General features: G+C 36.9%; 1 protein-coding gene across 1 annotated transcript; it reads right to left on the bottom strand.

The window, feature by feature from the left end:
• Positions 1,255-13,268, bottom strand: LOC109821454 (methyl-CpG-binding domain-containing protein 2-like). The gene is made up of 6 exons (XM_020387658.1): positions 13,066-13,268; positions 12,787-12,849; positions 9,607-10,357; positions 4,230-4,283; positions 3,442-3,608; positions 1,255-1,836 (listed from the first exon to the last, which is right to left on the bottom strand). Exons 3-6 carry the CDS (start codon positions 10,338-10,340, stop codon positions 1,595-1,597), a joined length of 1,197 nt encoding a protein of 398 aa, XP_020243247.1. The 5' UTR covers positions 10,341-10,357; positions 12,787-12,849; positions 13,066-13,268; the 3' UTR covers positions 1,255-1,594.

The following is a 13,615-nucleotide window of genomic DNA, read 5'->3' as shown; positions in this document are numbered from 1 at the left end:
ATCGCCATTTGTGCGCTCTCTCTCCTCTCTCTCTCTCTCTTTCTCTCTCTAAAATAACTGAAACGGACGTTGTAACGAGAGCAGCTGGGATTATTTACAGAGGAGCCCTCTTTCTTGTGTTATTGGCAGCTGGGGTAGTAGTTTGCTAATAGAGATTCTTTATTAAAAGACCAAAATGAATTGTAGCTTGGTTGGAAAAAAGATTGGATTTGGAGATTGCAGATTTTTATTATAAAAGCAGATGAAATAATTTCTAATCATTTTTGCATGAAAACTTGAACCTGTGAGCTTTCTCATCGCATATAGACACCTCTACTTTGTCAGCCAGAAACAAATCATGATGACATAAGCAGTTGAGTTCCACTACGGGCACATCACAAACCACACCTTCCACCACACCATTCACTAAACAACAGCCACGTGAAAAATCAATGGGCACTAGGGGCACACCCCCAACCACAACTCTAACCACATCCCCTCTCTCATTTGCTACAGTGTACCGGGCCTAGGGCTGAGCATGGTTCGGTCCAAACCGAAAAAACCGACCGAACCGACCCGAACCGACCCGGAAAATTCGGTTTTATGAGTAGGGCGGTTCGAGTCGATTTGAAAACTTTTCAACCCGAACCGACCGAATATAGTGCAATAATACACATTCTGACCTCAAACCCTACCCGACTCGTCCCTAGAGAGTTAAATACTCAAACCCTAAACTTATTTTTTGAATCATTATGGGTTAAAAAAATATTATTATATCAGTGTTTATACTTCATAATCTCCTACTTTGTTGATATCTTTTTTCTTTCTTTAACACAGTTTGTTGTTTGATAAGAAGTTTGATGAAGTTAGAACCGAACAAACCGTACCGAACCGCACCGAACTGACTTGCAACAGTTCGGTTCGGTTTTGAATTATAGGCGGTTCGGTTCGGTTGTTCAAATTTTGGTAAAAACCGAACCGAACCGACCGTTGCACACCCCTAACCGGGCCCCACATGGGATTTAAATTTTTTAAAATCTCATGTGGGGCCCGATGTACTGTAGCAAATGAGAGAGGGGGTGTGGTTGGGGATATGTCCCTAACATTTTCCTATTTGATATCCCTGATGAAACCAATACTATGCATACAAGACCACCATTCTCTAAACAACAAGAGATGCTTCAACGCTATCCTTCTGATGTGGGGAAATCTTTTTACAGACAAGGATACTGATTTTCCTTGCAGGATACATGCTTGTATTCGTGTATGCATTGGTAATTAATAATAATAAATATGAATATGATAAAATATCATGCTTCTACAAACTGATTGTAATATAAAATTCCATAAAATCATTTCTTGTAATAATATATATAATCTACCGTGTGGATCTCTTTGTTCCACAAGGTTCCATCATCATCATGTAGTAAAACTTCAAAATAAAAGCACCTTTTTTTTTCTAAGCATGTATACATATCAGCCATCCCCCATTTCCAAAGTAAACCCACCCAAAAGAACAAATAAAACTTTAAGGACCCAAACAATTAAACTACCATCTCATGAGAGAAGCATCACAAGCTCACAAAAACTGCGACGGCTCAGAGGAAACAGCTATTCATATGTTTGGAGACTCTTCAGAGCCCTTCTCTTTAGCTTGTTGTACGCCTGAACAATTACCATTGCTGCTATTTTTAATGTATATCCTTGGCTTGGTACCTTTCTTCGTCTTCGACGGTGATGGCGATGGTGTGGGAGGTGATGACGACTGAGAACACGGGCGGCAATGAACTGGACTGCCGTTGGCTGGAGGGACCGGAAGATCTTCAGCTGTTGGCTCTACCCATGACAGGGGATTCACTGAACGATGTTCGTAGAGCATGAGAGATTTCGAAAGGTGGTAATAAGAAAAGTGTATGCTGCTAAAGTAGTAAACAGATAGGGATACCGGATATAAGCAGTCACCTTGTTCAGCAGAATGAACTGCCAAGAGATAGAAGTGGCGAGGCCCATAGATTACAATGTGAGATGAGACACACCACAAGTCTTATCTTTTGGTAGCTCGTTTAGAAACATTAAACACAATCTATGGACTAAACTACAATGCTGTTATATTAAAAATAAATGGGCAGAAAGATTGCATTTATGCACTGAACCTCAAGGAATGTGACAGAGTGAAAGGAAAGTATTGCACGCATGACGTATAATATCCATCAAAACAATCCCATGGTTAATATTAGCAAGACTATGGAACACATACATCCACCAAACCAATAGCATTGGCAGAAGGAAAATTTCTTGCATATTGAAAAGAAAAAAAGAGAGAATGGCATGTGAATATTTCAGAAGGATTCTATATGACACACATAAAAATTTCCTTACGAAAGATGAAATAAAAACAGCACACGAGTTGTGCATTTCTCCATCTCTCTTTGTTGTATAACCAGTAATCAATAATTCCATATTCGCTGTATCAATTGTCATCTATAGCATATGCATGCCCATCCATACAGACACGGGCATGTAAAAGTATACAAGCATAACCGCTCGTCAATAAGAAGGCAAGATATAATGCATCTGAAACATATTTATGACAAGATAACTGCTCGTCAGGAATATGACAAGATACATTACTACTAGAAAAGGAAATGAAATATGAGTTGTTATATTTATCATGTCTCTCTTTCAAGGTTCTCTATTATCAAGTACATAATTGAAAAAATGTAACGACAACCATACATATATTCATACAAACAAATGGGTACATTTTTCTCTACTAAGGTTCCCTGGCATCAAAATGCGTGCTCACAAAGATGTGAACAAATGTGAGAATGCATGCCTCTATATCTGTCTGCGCAGGCCGCAGACAATTGTCAAAGACTCAAGGCACTTACAAAAATATACACCAATTATGCACATAAAAGAGCATGTCAGGCCCTTTTCAAGATGAAACTGTATTATATGAATTGTCATCTTTTACTGTTTTCCTCTTTTGAGGCTGTAAGATGGATGTGGGTTTGAGCATACATGTAATGCTTGTATGTTAATTCGTGTGTGCATTCATCATACATGTGGGTTTGAGCATACATGTAATGCTTGTATGTTAATTCGTGTGTGCATTCATCATACATGTGTAGGTGGATCACAATAGATAGCGATGACTGTGTTGCCTTCAGGAGAACTTCCATGTCAGACTGGAAAATCACATTATCATGCCTACAAGTACTGATGATTTGTGGTCGTCCATATTGATACTTATTTTCTCTTTCTCCAAATAACGAGTTACTTAAAGCCAGCCATTAAGGTAAGCGCCAGTTAAGGGGAAGAAAAGGCACTAATCTGATGTTACTAGTAGCATAACAGATTCCACATTGAAGTTAAAAATAAAATTAATAAGAGCTTCATAGATATCTTACAGAGTAGTGTCTACAGATTCATGAAAGAACCATTTAACTTTTTTCATACCTTCTTCTGGTTCCAGAGGCATTGACAATCCAAGACCACCATCAGGATTTGATACTCGTGTAGGTCGTTTCCTCACATAGTTATCTTTCAGAGGCCTTGGGATCTGAAAAGAAAATTGAGATAATTTCACCCCTTGTTCATTGTACTCTGGGTGTTCTAGCAGGTGCCTGCAAAACCATAAAAGTCAATGTAAGTTATCAAGCTTGAACAAAACCCATAACAGATAGTGATCCGTTGTTCCACAAAACAAACTAAAGAGCTTGTTGGAAGATTCTTATAAGTCTGTTCACCAAAAACAGTCATAAAGTTTGTCCCACCAAACGACATAATGGGTTACCACAATGAGTGATCCACAGAGTTCATCTTGCTCTACATGTAAGGAAACGTATACGACAGAAGATTATGCAATTTGAAAGCTTCTAATTCATCTAAGAATGGAATTCATTTTTCAACCAATAGATGAATTAGTAATCTTCATAACACATAATTTTGTTTATATACATTTAATGATTTGATCAAGATGATCAGGATGTATCGCCAAGATGAACACGATGTATCGCCATTGTAGTAGCCTACAATGCAGTTTGGTAGGCTGGAGAAAAACTTTAAGTTGTTCATAAACAATAATAAAACAAACTCGAACATAAATCCATTCAATGGGACAAATACAACTACCAAACGCACATACATAATTAACTCTAAAAATATCCTCTGATGCCTCATACTGAATTTAAAATTTCTAGCCATACATTGCAAATAAATAGAAGATAATGAACATTTGGGCATACTTTTGGACTTCAACCATGGATCTCAGTTTCTTTCCAGATGGAGCAACATAGTACCTGAAAACAGAAAATTTGAAAAGCTTGTGTTAAAGGGCAGTTGAACTTGAATTACGGGCAAATATTCACTTTTACTGAAGTGGTGTCATAACGGAAACCCATTACTTTGCATTCACTGCAGAAATTAAGTTTCCTCATTGCACTCATAAACTCGACCTGTTAGTTAGAAAGGTGACAACAAAAGGAAAGAAAACAGTGGTGAATTTATTAAGGATGAGTATTTCTTTAAGCCAACAGCTTTGGTGCTTCAAAGGAGCACTGGCGGCAAATTTTGTAATTTTCTCCCTTGAAAATCTCTCTCACAAGCAGAATTTTAAGGATAAGGTAGTTAGGAGGTGTTCCACACCCAAAATCATAAATAACCCAACTTCTAGTAGATAAAAAAGATTATTTTGGGAAACAAATATGTAAAGAGAAATAACTTTTAACTTCAACTTCAAATGGATTTTTTAAAAAAGAAAAAGGTAAAGATAAATCAGATTTTAGGGCTTGTTATAACCTTCCCACTAATCATTCACGTACAGGAATTTCCACCAAGTTTTTAGATATGTTTCTTAATTAAACTAAGTGATTTAATCTATATTCAACTTTATTTTTTTTCCTTTGAAAAATTAACTATTTAATCTATCAAAACTCAGTTTCTTTTCCTATCAAGCAGTTCATTCTCCTTTCAAATATCCTGTCTTATTTATATTGGTTTGTGTTTAGAAGTTTTATATTTAATTTTGGCTGGCACTTTTATTCCCTTTCATTCAAAATAATTTTGAAAAAAGAAAATCTGGTCGCCTCGAGTGCATTTCTATTTCTTTGGGACCTAACAGAAATACTGGAGGGATGTATTAGGTAAAGCGATAGTTTTTGGAAAGAGAGAAATTTGGAGAGACAAAATCACCCCTCCTTTTTTCAGCCACTGTTTAGTATGTTTATCAATTTAATAATTCAAAAACTCCTATTATCGAGCACCAAAGCAAAACTCTTTCTTTAAATGTGAACCCTTGTGTTGCCTGATTAACTCATACATGTTGCCTATTATGCATGTTAGGAAATAAGTATATAAATGAGATTGATCCCAGTATTACCAATTTTGGGGAAAAGACGCTAGGGGCTGCTTTTTCAAGAGGAAAAGGAGAGAATGAATCTGAAGAAAAGGAAAGTAGCTCAGAATGCCATATCATTTGTGGGCCTAAATATATTGTCGAAGTACCTTTCTACAACGCCATCTGAAGTTGTTGTGAGGGTTGAGGGTTATGATTTTAGATTTTATAATTTATAACAAGCATCCCCCCCCCCCCCCCCCCGCCCCACCCGCCAAACCACCGGAAAAAAGAAAGTTATGTTGCCATGTGCCCTTTTGTGAGCTGAAACCTAGACTTAGGCAGCATTATCTATTTTTGTTTTTGATTGCTTTAAATTTACAGCCGGTAGGATTTGAACCTATGTTACTCTAATATCATGTGAAAGAACCCTTCGACCACACCAAAACTTCGAAGTCATGGTGAGGGTTGAGTTATAATTTTATACTAACATATACTGTATGTATCATTCTCATGATAAAAAATATCATCTATGGAGTTAAGACAATGTTCAATTTAATTAAACTGGTGTTATAGCCCGTGCGCAGCTTAAAGTTTTCCTTCCATTGATAAGTTTTCTTTACTGCAGTTTTCTACAGTTAGCCATAAACTCCAAAATGCCAAAGAAGGTTAATTTCACTGTCGCCACAAGTCCGCATTATAGTAACCTGCATATATCAAATCTCGAAAGTTGAGATCAACAACAAGTTACAAATCCGCCAGACTAGATGGTTTTTAAACACCCAATTAATGCAAGAGAAAGAGAAGTGTCATTTTCTCTTTCTCCCCCTTTCTTTTCCTTTGCATATCCCTACCTCTGCTTTTCCTATTCAGGAGATCCTAAAGCTTCCCCTTCTTCTCATCCAAATCCAGAATGAAAATAACCGCATCTTGTAGGCCATCAATTAGTGAGATTACAGCTTTGAGCTACAGTACATGCTAGCAAAGTGCGGTTTACATACCAGTAACTACAAGTTAACAATAACTAATCCAAACAAGTCCCTGAAGGCCTACAGAGAACTGCAATAAATGTTTCAAGGCTGACTCTTCATAACACCAACATGCCAGTACATATTCAAAGGTATGTGATTCTTAAATAAATGCAAAGGTGAAGTCTCGGTTAAGCTTTAAAATATGTGAACCCTTCTCGAGTTGTCCAAATCGATGTGACCAAAGATTAATCTTCTGTTCACAGGCCATGTCAGCAAAATGCTAAACTTGGAAATATTCAGAGATAGATGCTGTTGAGATATTAAATAAATGAAAAGACAGAGCTCCGGTTAAGCTTTACATTATTTGAACCTTTTAGAGTTGTCAAATTGACATGTCTAAACTTGAATTGCCAGCTCACAGGCAATGCCAGCCGAATGCTAAACTTGAAAAGGAATTAAGTAGATGATGAGATGTTTTTTCCCCTTTCTTCCACTAAATTTATAAACATGAAATACTGATTGAACTCCATAACTCCCCTAAATGTAACACCCGAGGAAGCAAAGACATACAGTCAAAGGATACGACAAAACATGGAGATGGAAATATAAACCTAAACAACTATGGACACACTGCCTGACCATGTGTGAATTTGCATGCACCCATATAATACACATTAAGCTGTTTTGTTTAAAGGGGGAAAAAGAAAGACATATAAAATCTTGATAAATAAAACCCATATATTTTAATCAAGTGATAAATCAAACAAAAACAATATTGAAGTCCTACCTAACTCATATAAAACAAGTATATGAAGTCTTTATATGCTTTCAAAGTGCCTGTGTTTTGTTAATTTAGCGTCTATGGCAAAGAATTGTTTTTATGTTTTTTCAAGAGACGTATGGATCACATATGGATCCATGACATCCAACGCACTAGGAATTTTTTAGGAAAAAAATGAAATAAAGCTCTAATGCACTATTTTTGTTTCTTAAGATCTAACATGACTACAGTGTGTCTGATACATGGCAAACATGACTACAGTGTGTCTGATACACGGCGTCAATGTTGAACATGTAAAGGTGTGGAATAAGAATCACTTGAATCATCTGTGCTTCATATACGTGAAGTGACCAACTATTGATGGATTACAATCAGAAGGTAAAATGCCTTCGATTAACAAATAAAATATGACAGATCCTAAATCCTTGCATTAGGAACTGACCAACTTGTTTCCATAAAGAATACAGAACAGAAAAGAAATGAAATGGTTCGACTGGCTTCACTGTGGACAATATATGATTGTGATATAATAATAATAATAATAAGACAATCTAACATCAGTGGACAAGAAATACCAGGTCTGCTCTCAATAACTCATTCCATAAGATTCAAATTTCAATCAAAGAGACCCAAGTTGTAAGAGTGGTAATTGGCTGCCTAACACAAAACACTCTTCCTTCAGTCATGCTTGTTTGGAACAGAGAGTGAAAGGATAGCACATCAAGCAAAATTGTGGAGGCATTCAATCAATAATGTATAATGAAATGTGAGGCTCAGCCTTCGTTTGTTCATAACATATTTTGTATATACTATTAGAAATCTGTCTAGTCATCTAAAAAACTATATTTTTGTAGTGTGGATCGACTCAAAAAATCATTGCCTTCATTCTCAAGTACTATGGAACAATAAGGGGCTATTTGTTTCATTACATCCGTGAGAATTCTAGTAAGGATTAACTGACAGTGGTTGGGTCTACTGCAATTTTTTGTCAGATTTAAATCCCACAACCGAATCTTCTGTTTGTTCCATCACTTTGGGAGCGGGAGGATCGAGATGGTTGAGCATTACATGTAGGAAAAGCGGGGTGTCAGAAACCTCTCACGAAGGGCAGGAACTTGAGAGATAAGTGAGAAATATGGACCCCACTTAATATTAAAAAATGACAAAGTTATATAAAACATCCTAGAAAACTCATGAAACATAAGAAAGGTACAATTTCTTTTAAGAAAGTCTAAAGAACTTTCCAAAACATAATATTATATCACATTTTAAGTACAATATCAATTATCAGTGGGGCCCACAAACATCTTTTCAATTTTACCCTTTTTTTACAAACAAACAAAGATTTTCACAATCTTTTTCCAAAACTAACTTTCCATCACACTATCCTACAAAACCAAACAAAAAATTAAAATTTAAGAAAATGTAGATTCCTTGGATTCATGACATTGGCATAAATCCAACATGCAAATCTTTCAAACCAAGCAGCCCCTAAGACCACAGACTAATACGTCATTGATGCTCATATTTAAGGAGGATTATGGTCGACAGAAAAAATTATTGACATTAAATTTGGTAAATCGCAAGTCTTTATTTGGCAAAAAGAACCAAACACAAGTGACTTCCAGTACTAGTACTTGTGTTTCTTTTTCCTACATCTTCATTAAACCACCCAAGACAATATTGTAATAGAGAATCTCAGATACTCTCCTTATAAAAAAGTTTTAACAGAGAGACTGTGTGCCAAGCAAATGACAATCATGGCAGCAATGCAGAAACATTTGTGTTTCATTTTCTCTTTTCTTAAATTGAGATAAATTGTACCCTATAAGACAGAAATTGATGGTCCATCACGTGACAAATTCTCAACAGCAATCACTCTCTGGAGTCCATCTCTGCTATGTACAAAGTCAGATGCATCCATCCACCTAAAACAAGGGGACTGTGTGCAAGATCATAATTGTCATGTACGAATCCACTACATTATGCTCTTTACCATGAACAAGGAAATAAACTTAGAAAATGCTTTCAAATATGTATCATCACAATTACAAGGGAAATGAAGAAGTAAATCTTCTGTATATCTGTACTGGTTTAAATTGGTTTATTTTTTTGGCTCAATATATAGAATCTTTCTTTTGTGTAGGTAAGCAAATAATAGGAAACGGAGAGCTTGTATGTCAGTGAAACTGATACCTTGTGCTGGGAGAAATTACCAAAAGAAGATCTGACTCTCACATGTAACTCCATATGCAACTAATGATTACAACTTCTCTTCAAATCTTACAGCTAGCCACTAAATATACTATTTTCTGTTCCTTGCTGAATGAACCATATAAAAATCAGAAGAGTAAAAAGTAAAATATAGCTATTCAAGCATCAGATTCAATTCCATGGAACATCCAACATCAGTTAAAACAGATAGCTAGTATCTGATATTGAATTTCTACTGTGGCAAAGTGAAAGACTAATTCTGAGCTACTGTAGAAGTAAAAGGAAAGAAGAAATGACCAAGAAACGAGAACGTGAAGACTTACACGTCTGCAAACCTGGTGCCCCCTTCCCCTCTAATTCTAAGCTGCCTTTCCCATCCACGCGGAGGTTGAGCAATGCTAGGCTTATCGATTGCCCAAAGTCTACTTCCATCTTGAGATATGTCTGCTGGATCGTCACAAGTTATATCAGGACGCCATGCACGAGCTTGCTGGCATGTAAAAGGTCTTTCCATGATGTGCTCACGTATTTCCTCATACTTTTCCTTTGTCGGGATGAGTCTCCATTTAAAACAATTAGCACACTGGACAGTGAATGCCCCAACAGACGGATATACCCGGCTAGAAGGATTTGATGTTATCAGTCTTTGGTTGTGCTCAGATACCGGAAGTGTGTTCTCGATTGTATTGATGGTATCAGGATTGTAAAGCACCAACTGGTTCGAACTATTACCAATAGATTCATCACCACCATTCTCTACATCACCTTCAGCTCTATGCAGTGCCCTTTTACGATTCTTTTTGGTAGGTCGGAGGGATGTAGAACATTCTTTCTTCAACAATGACGGAGAATCTTCAAGATTTACCCGAGTCTCGCTCAACTCTCTAGTGTCAACTGCAGCATTGTCAGATGAACTTTTGATAGATTCATCAGCATTGGCCTCCCCATTCACCTTAACAATATCCACCGGCTCTTTAACAAACAAATCCATAGGTTGCGGTAAGATAGAGCTTTCCTGTTGTAGCATTGGTGAAGCATCTTGCAAATTTGACTGCATTTGGTTCAACTCTGTAGCTGGATACCAAGGCATATTATCCCATTTAGATAAAAAGACTTCAAAACTACACACACAAATGATTCATCTTTCACAGGCTTAGCCTTCAAGAACAAGAAAGCATATGAAGTAGTTGAAAACAACTATCTAAAGCAGAAAGTCTATTCTCAGCCTGAATTTCTTTAACACATATTAATATTATTGTTTCACAGGCTTAGCCTTCAAGAACCAGTCCATATGAGAACTGGGAAATCATTCGGAGCCAAGTCCGAGTCCAAACTAAAGCAGAAAGTCTATTCTCAGCCTGAATTTCTATAAGTACTGCAAAAGATCAGTCAAGAAAATGATAAAGAACAATAAATAAAATGCAGTTTACGAGCCTTTTGCACCTTATTAAGGATAAATTTTCAACAGTTCGTTTATCAGTCTTTTTAATCCTCAAAAGTTGTATTACACTCTAGCTAGGAATTCCAAGGAAGTAATAAATCCTAGCACAATGTTTTAAAAAGCGGACTGTGGGCCCTCCTAAACCTAAGCGGTACTTAGGTTGTCCACCTAGGTCTTTGCAGCACCTGAGGAGCATGGACCGCTTATGCGGACTGCACCATTTAGGTCGCGATCGTGATTTCCTTTGTTGACGCCTCCGCATCCTCCAACCTCCTACACCCACTCCAAACACCTCATTCACAGACTCTGACCTTCAGCAAAACCCCTCTACCTCCAGTTAAACAATAAAATAAACCCACCTAGGCACCTAGGCGGCGCTTTCTTTAACATTGGCACTACACTTGCATGAGCACACTCAATTATGGAGCTTGCCGCAGTTTCTCCCTCAAAATGTTAGCTACATCAGTTCTTGAAGTCATGGACCTACATTACACCAAAGAACTTAGCCGGCCGATCCTACAAGGGTCTCTTCACTATTTAGAGTGTTACAAGCAATGACTACAGATGCGTTATTAGACAATAGTTTAAAGGATACATTTGCAAAAATCTCTACTTTAAGCAAATAAATCAAAAAATTTAGGAAGTAAATATTTGGTTTCTCAACAAATTGACAACTTGAGAGTGAATGTTATCACAAAAACTAGATTACACGATCTGATATCTTACTAAAAAGAAGAAAATAATGATTAACCACAACTGCAGGAACAACAGGTCTGGGGGAAGAATCGCGGAGGCAACTTACTGACCAGTGGCTCTGGCTCACTGATAGTCCTCAGAAGGATAGAATGTAACTAGTAACCACTCAACAGCATCTTCCACTCCTTCCACTCCCTCCCTGGCCCCATAAAAAAACTCCAAAAAAATAGTCTGATGCTGGATTAAATATGTTGCGGTAAGATACTCTAGAAGATCAGATCCATTTAGCTGACCCAGTAGATGATTAGACATGAAATTTTAAATAAATGAGTCAACCAACATAACAAGGGAACACCTCGCCATATCTGATAATCTGATTTCTGGTAAAAACCTAAGTGGTGACCACATACACCAGTATATACTCCAGGCAAGCCCGCTGCACATATGGGTTCAATGTTCAATTATATGAAAATCAATTAAGTTTCTGTTGTTAGTTATTTCGTTATCAAATGCAAGCATTTTGTACTTATGCATGGACATGGACAAATAAATACACAATGCATGCATATTCTTGCCATGCATATGAAAATCACATGCATAAGTCACACACATACACCTCAAAAAAAAAAGGTGCACACATGCACATAAAAACCTGCTTGCAGAAATACATATAAAATCTAGTAATACGTATTTACATATACATCTTTTCTGGGTATTAGAATTATGTGGTTTTCTTCATGCCAAACTAAACATCCAAGTCTCAAAAATTCAATGATGAGTGACGTGACTCTTTAGTCATATTGTCCTCACTTCTACAGGAAATTTGATGAGCTGGTATTGTATATTTGTATTTCTAGTTGAAGTCCACTGATTTTTAAATGACTTATATAGCCAAACAGCTTACATACTCAAATTCTGCACCAAATGTGATTATAGTTTCATGACGATAGCTTATAGACGAGCTTGACGCCCATTTTACGTACTCATTTATCATTGCAGATACGAAGCACTATTCTAAGCAAGATATCACCCTTCCATCATAAAAGATGCATTCTTCAGCATAAACTTCCAGAGATCAATCTCTGTATCCTAGTCTAAAGCCAACTCTAGAACAACAATTAGTAGTAAACACTTCTATAGCGTCAAATATTAATACTTTATAGCATCACCAATTCCTATTTCTCATTAAAAACATCGACAAGTTCATTATTTGCCAACATTCCAGTGATTCGACAATCAACACGGCCTAAAATTGTCCATCGTCAGTACACGCAACTACTTTTTCTGATCGAAAAGAACTATGCTAAAATCATAACATGCAAACAATGAGAGGTTAACAAGGATCTGACCGCAAGTCGATAAGCACCTTCAAAAGATCCGATATTTTCGATGCTCAGAGATGAACAATGTCCATCCCACCACCAGCCACCTAAAATCGAAAAGATGAAGACACAAGAGTGATCATTCCAAAAGTAAAATCTTGGAGAAAAAAAAAGGTTGGAAAAATCGACAACACGCAATCCCAATAACCCCTAAACGTGCTAATTTGACAAAATCGATGGCAGGAATCTCACAAAAGATTCAAGCATGCAATCAGCGGATCGTTAGAATCGATAAATCGAGCTGAGATCTGAGGATTACTTACGCTTCTTTGCAAATATTTGATGAGGAGAGAGAAAGCAAAGCAATCGTCGCTCTCCTCTCTCTCTTAGAAATGTAGCGGGACGCGTATCGGATCGGCCGATACCGAAACGGCGTCTAGGATTTTTAATAGAAGGACGTGGATTTGATCGGACTGTCCAAGGGGAGGAACGCCAAGGGAAGAAAGCCAACGTCAGCAAACAATTGTTGTTTGCTGTTCTGCTGTGGGATGAGCTAGGGATAATTTGTACGCTTGTTTTGACCTTAGATTAATTAGATCTATATATTCCACATATTAATATTATTGATTCATTTTTTTTAAATGGATTCATATATGTTTTTTCCTTTGTTTTTTTTTTCCAAATCAGATAAAGATTCATATATGTTGAACACAATCGCAAACGACATACATTTTTCAAAATTCAGCTATGCCTGCTAAATATTGACAATCGCACCGATCATGTTATAGCTGGTTTTTGTTATGTTTCACTCTCTCTATGACTTTTGTGATCTCTGTCCTATCTATCGATATTATTTTCTTCCTCTGACTATTT

The sequence above is a fragment of the Asparagus officinalis genome, chromosome 1 (assembly GCF_001876935.1).
Source record: "Asparagus officinalis chromosome 1, Aspof.V1, whole genome shotgun sequence".
Classification (NCBI taxonomy): domain Eukaryota; kingdom Viridiplantae; phylum Streptophyta; class Magnoliopsida; order Asparagales; family Asparagaceae; genus Asparagus; species Asparagus officinalis.
Note: the sequence above shows the minus strand (reverse complement) of the source record. Positions and strands in the feature narration are given on the sequence as shown.

Coding starts and splice junctions, on each gene's coding strand:
- LOC109821454 (XM_020387658.1), bottom strand. CDS start 10,340: ATGCAGTCAAATTTGCAAGATGCTTCACCAATGCTACAACAGGAAAGC. Junction 4,284..9,606: donor GGCACCAGGTTTGCAGACGT/GTAAGTCTTCAC, acceptor TTCTGTTTTCAG/GTACTATGTTGCTCCATCTG. Junction 1,837..3,441: donor GCCTCTGGAACCAGAAGAAG/GTATGAAAAAAG, acceptor AACATCGTTCAG/TGAATCCCCTGTCATGGGTA.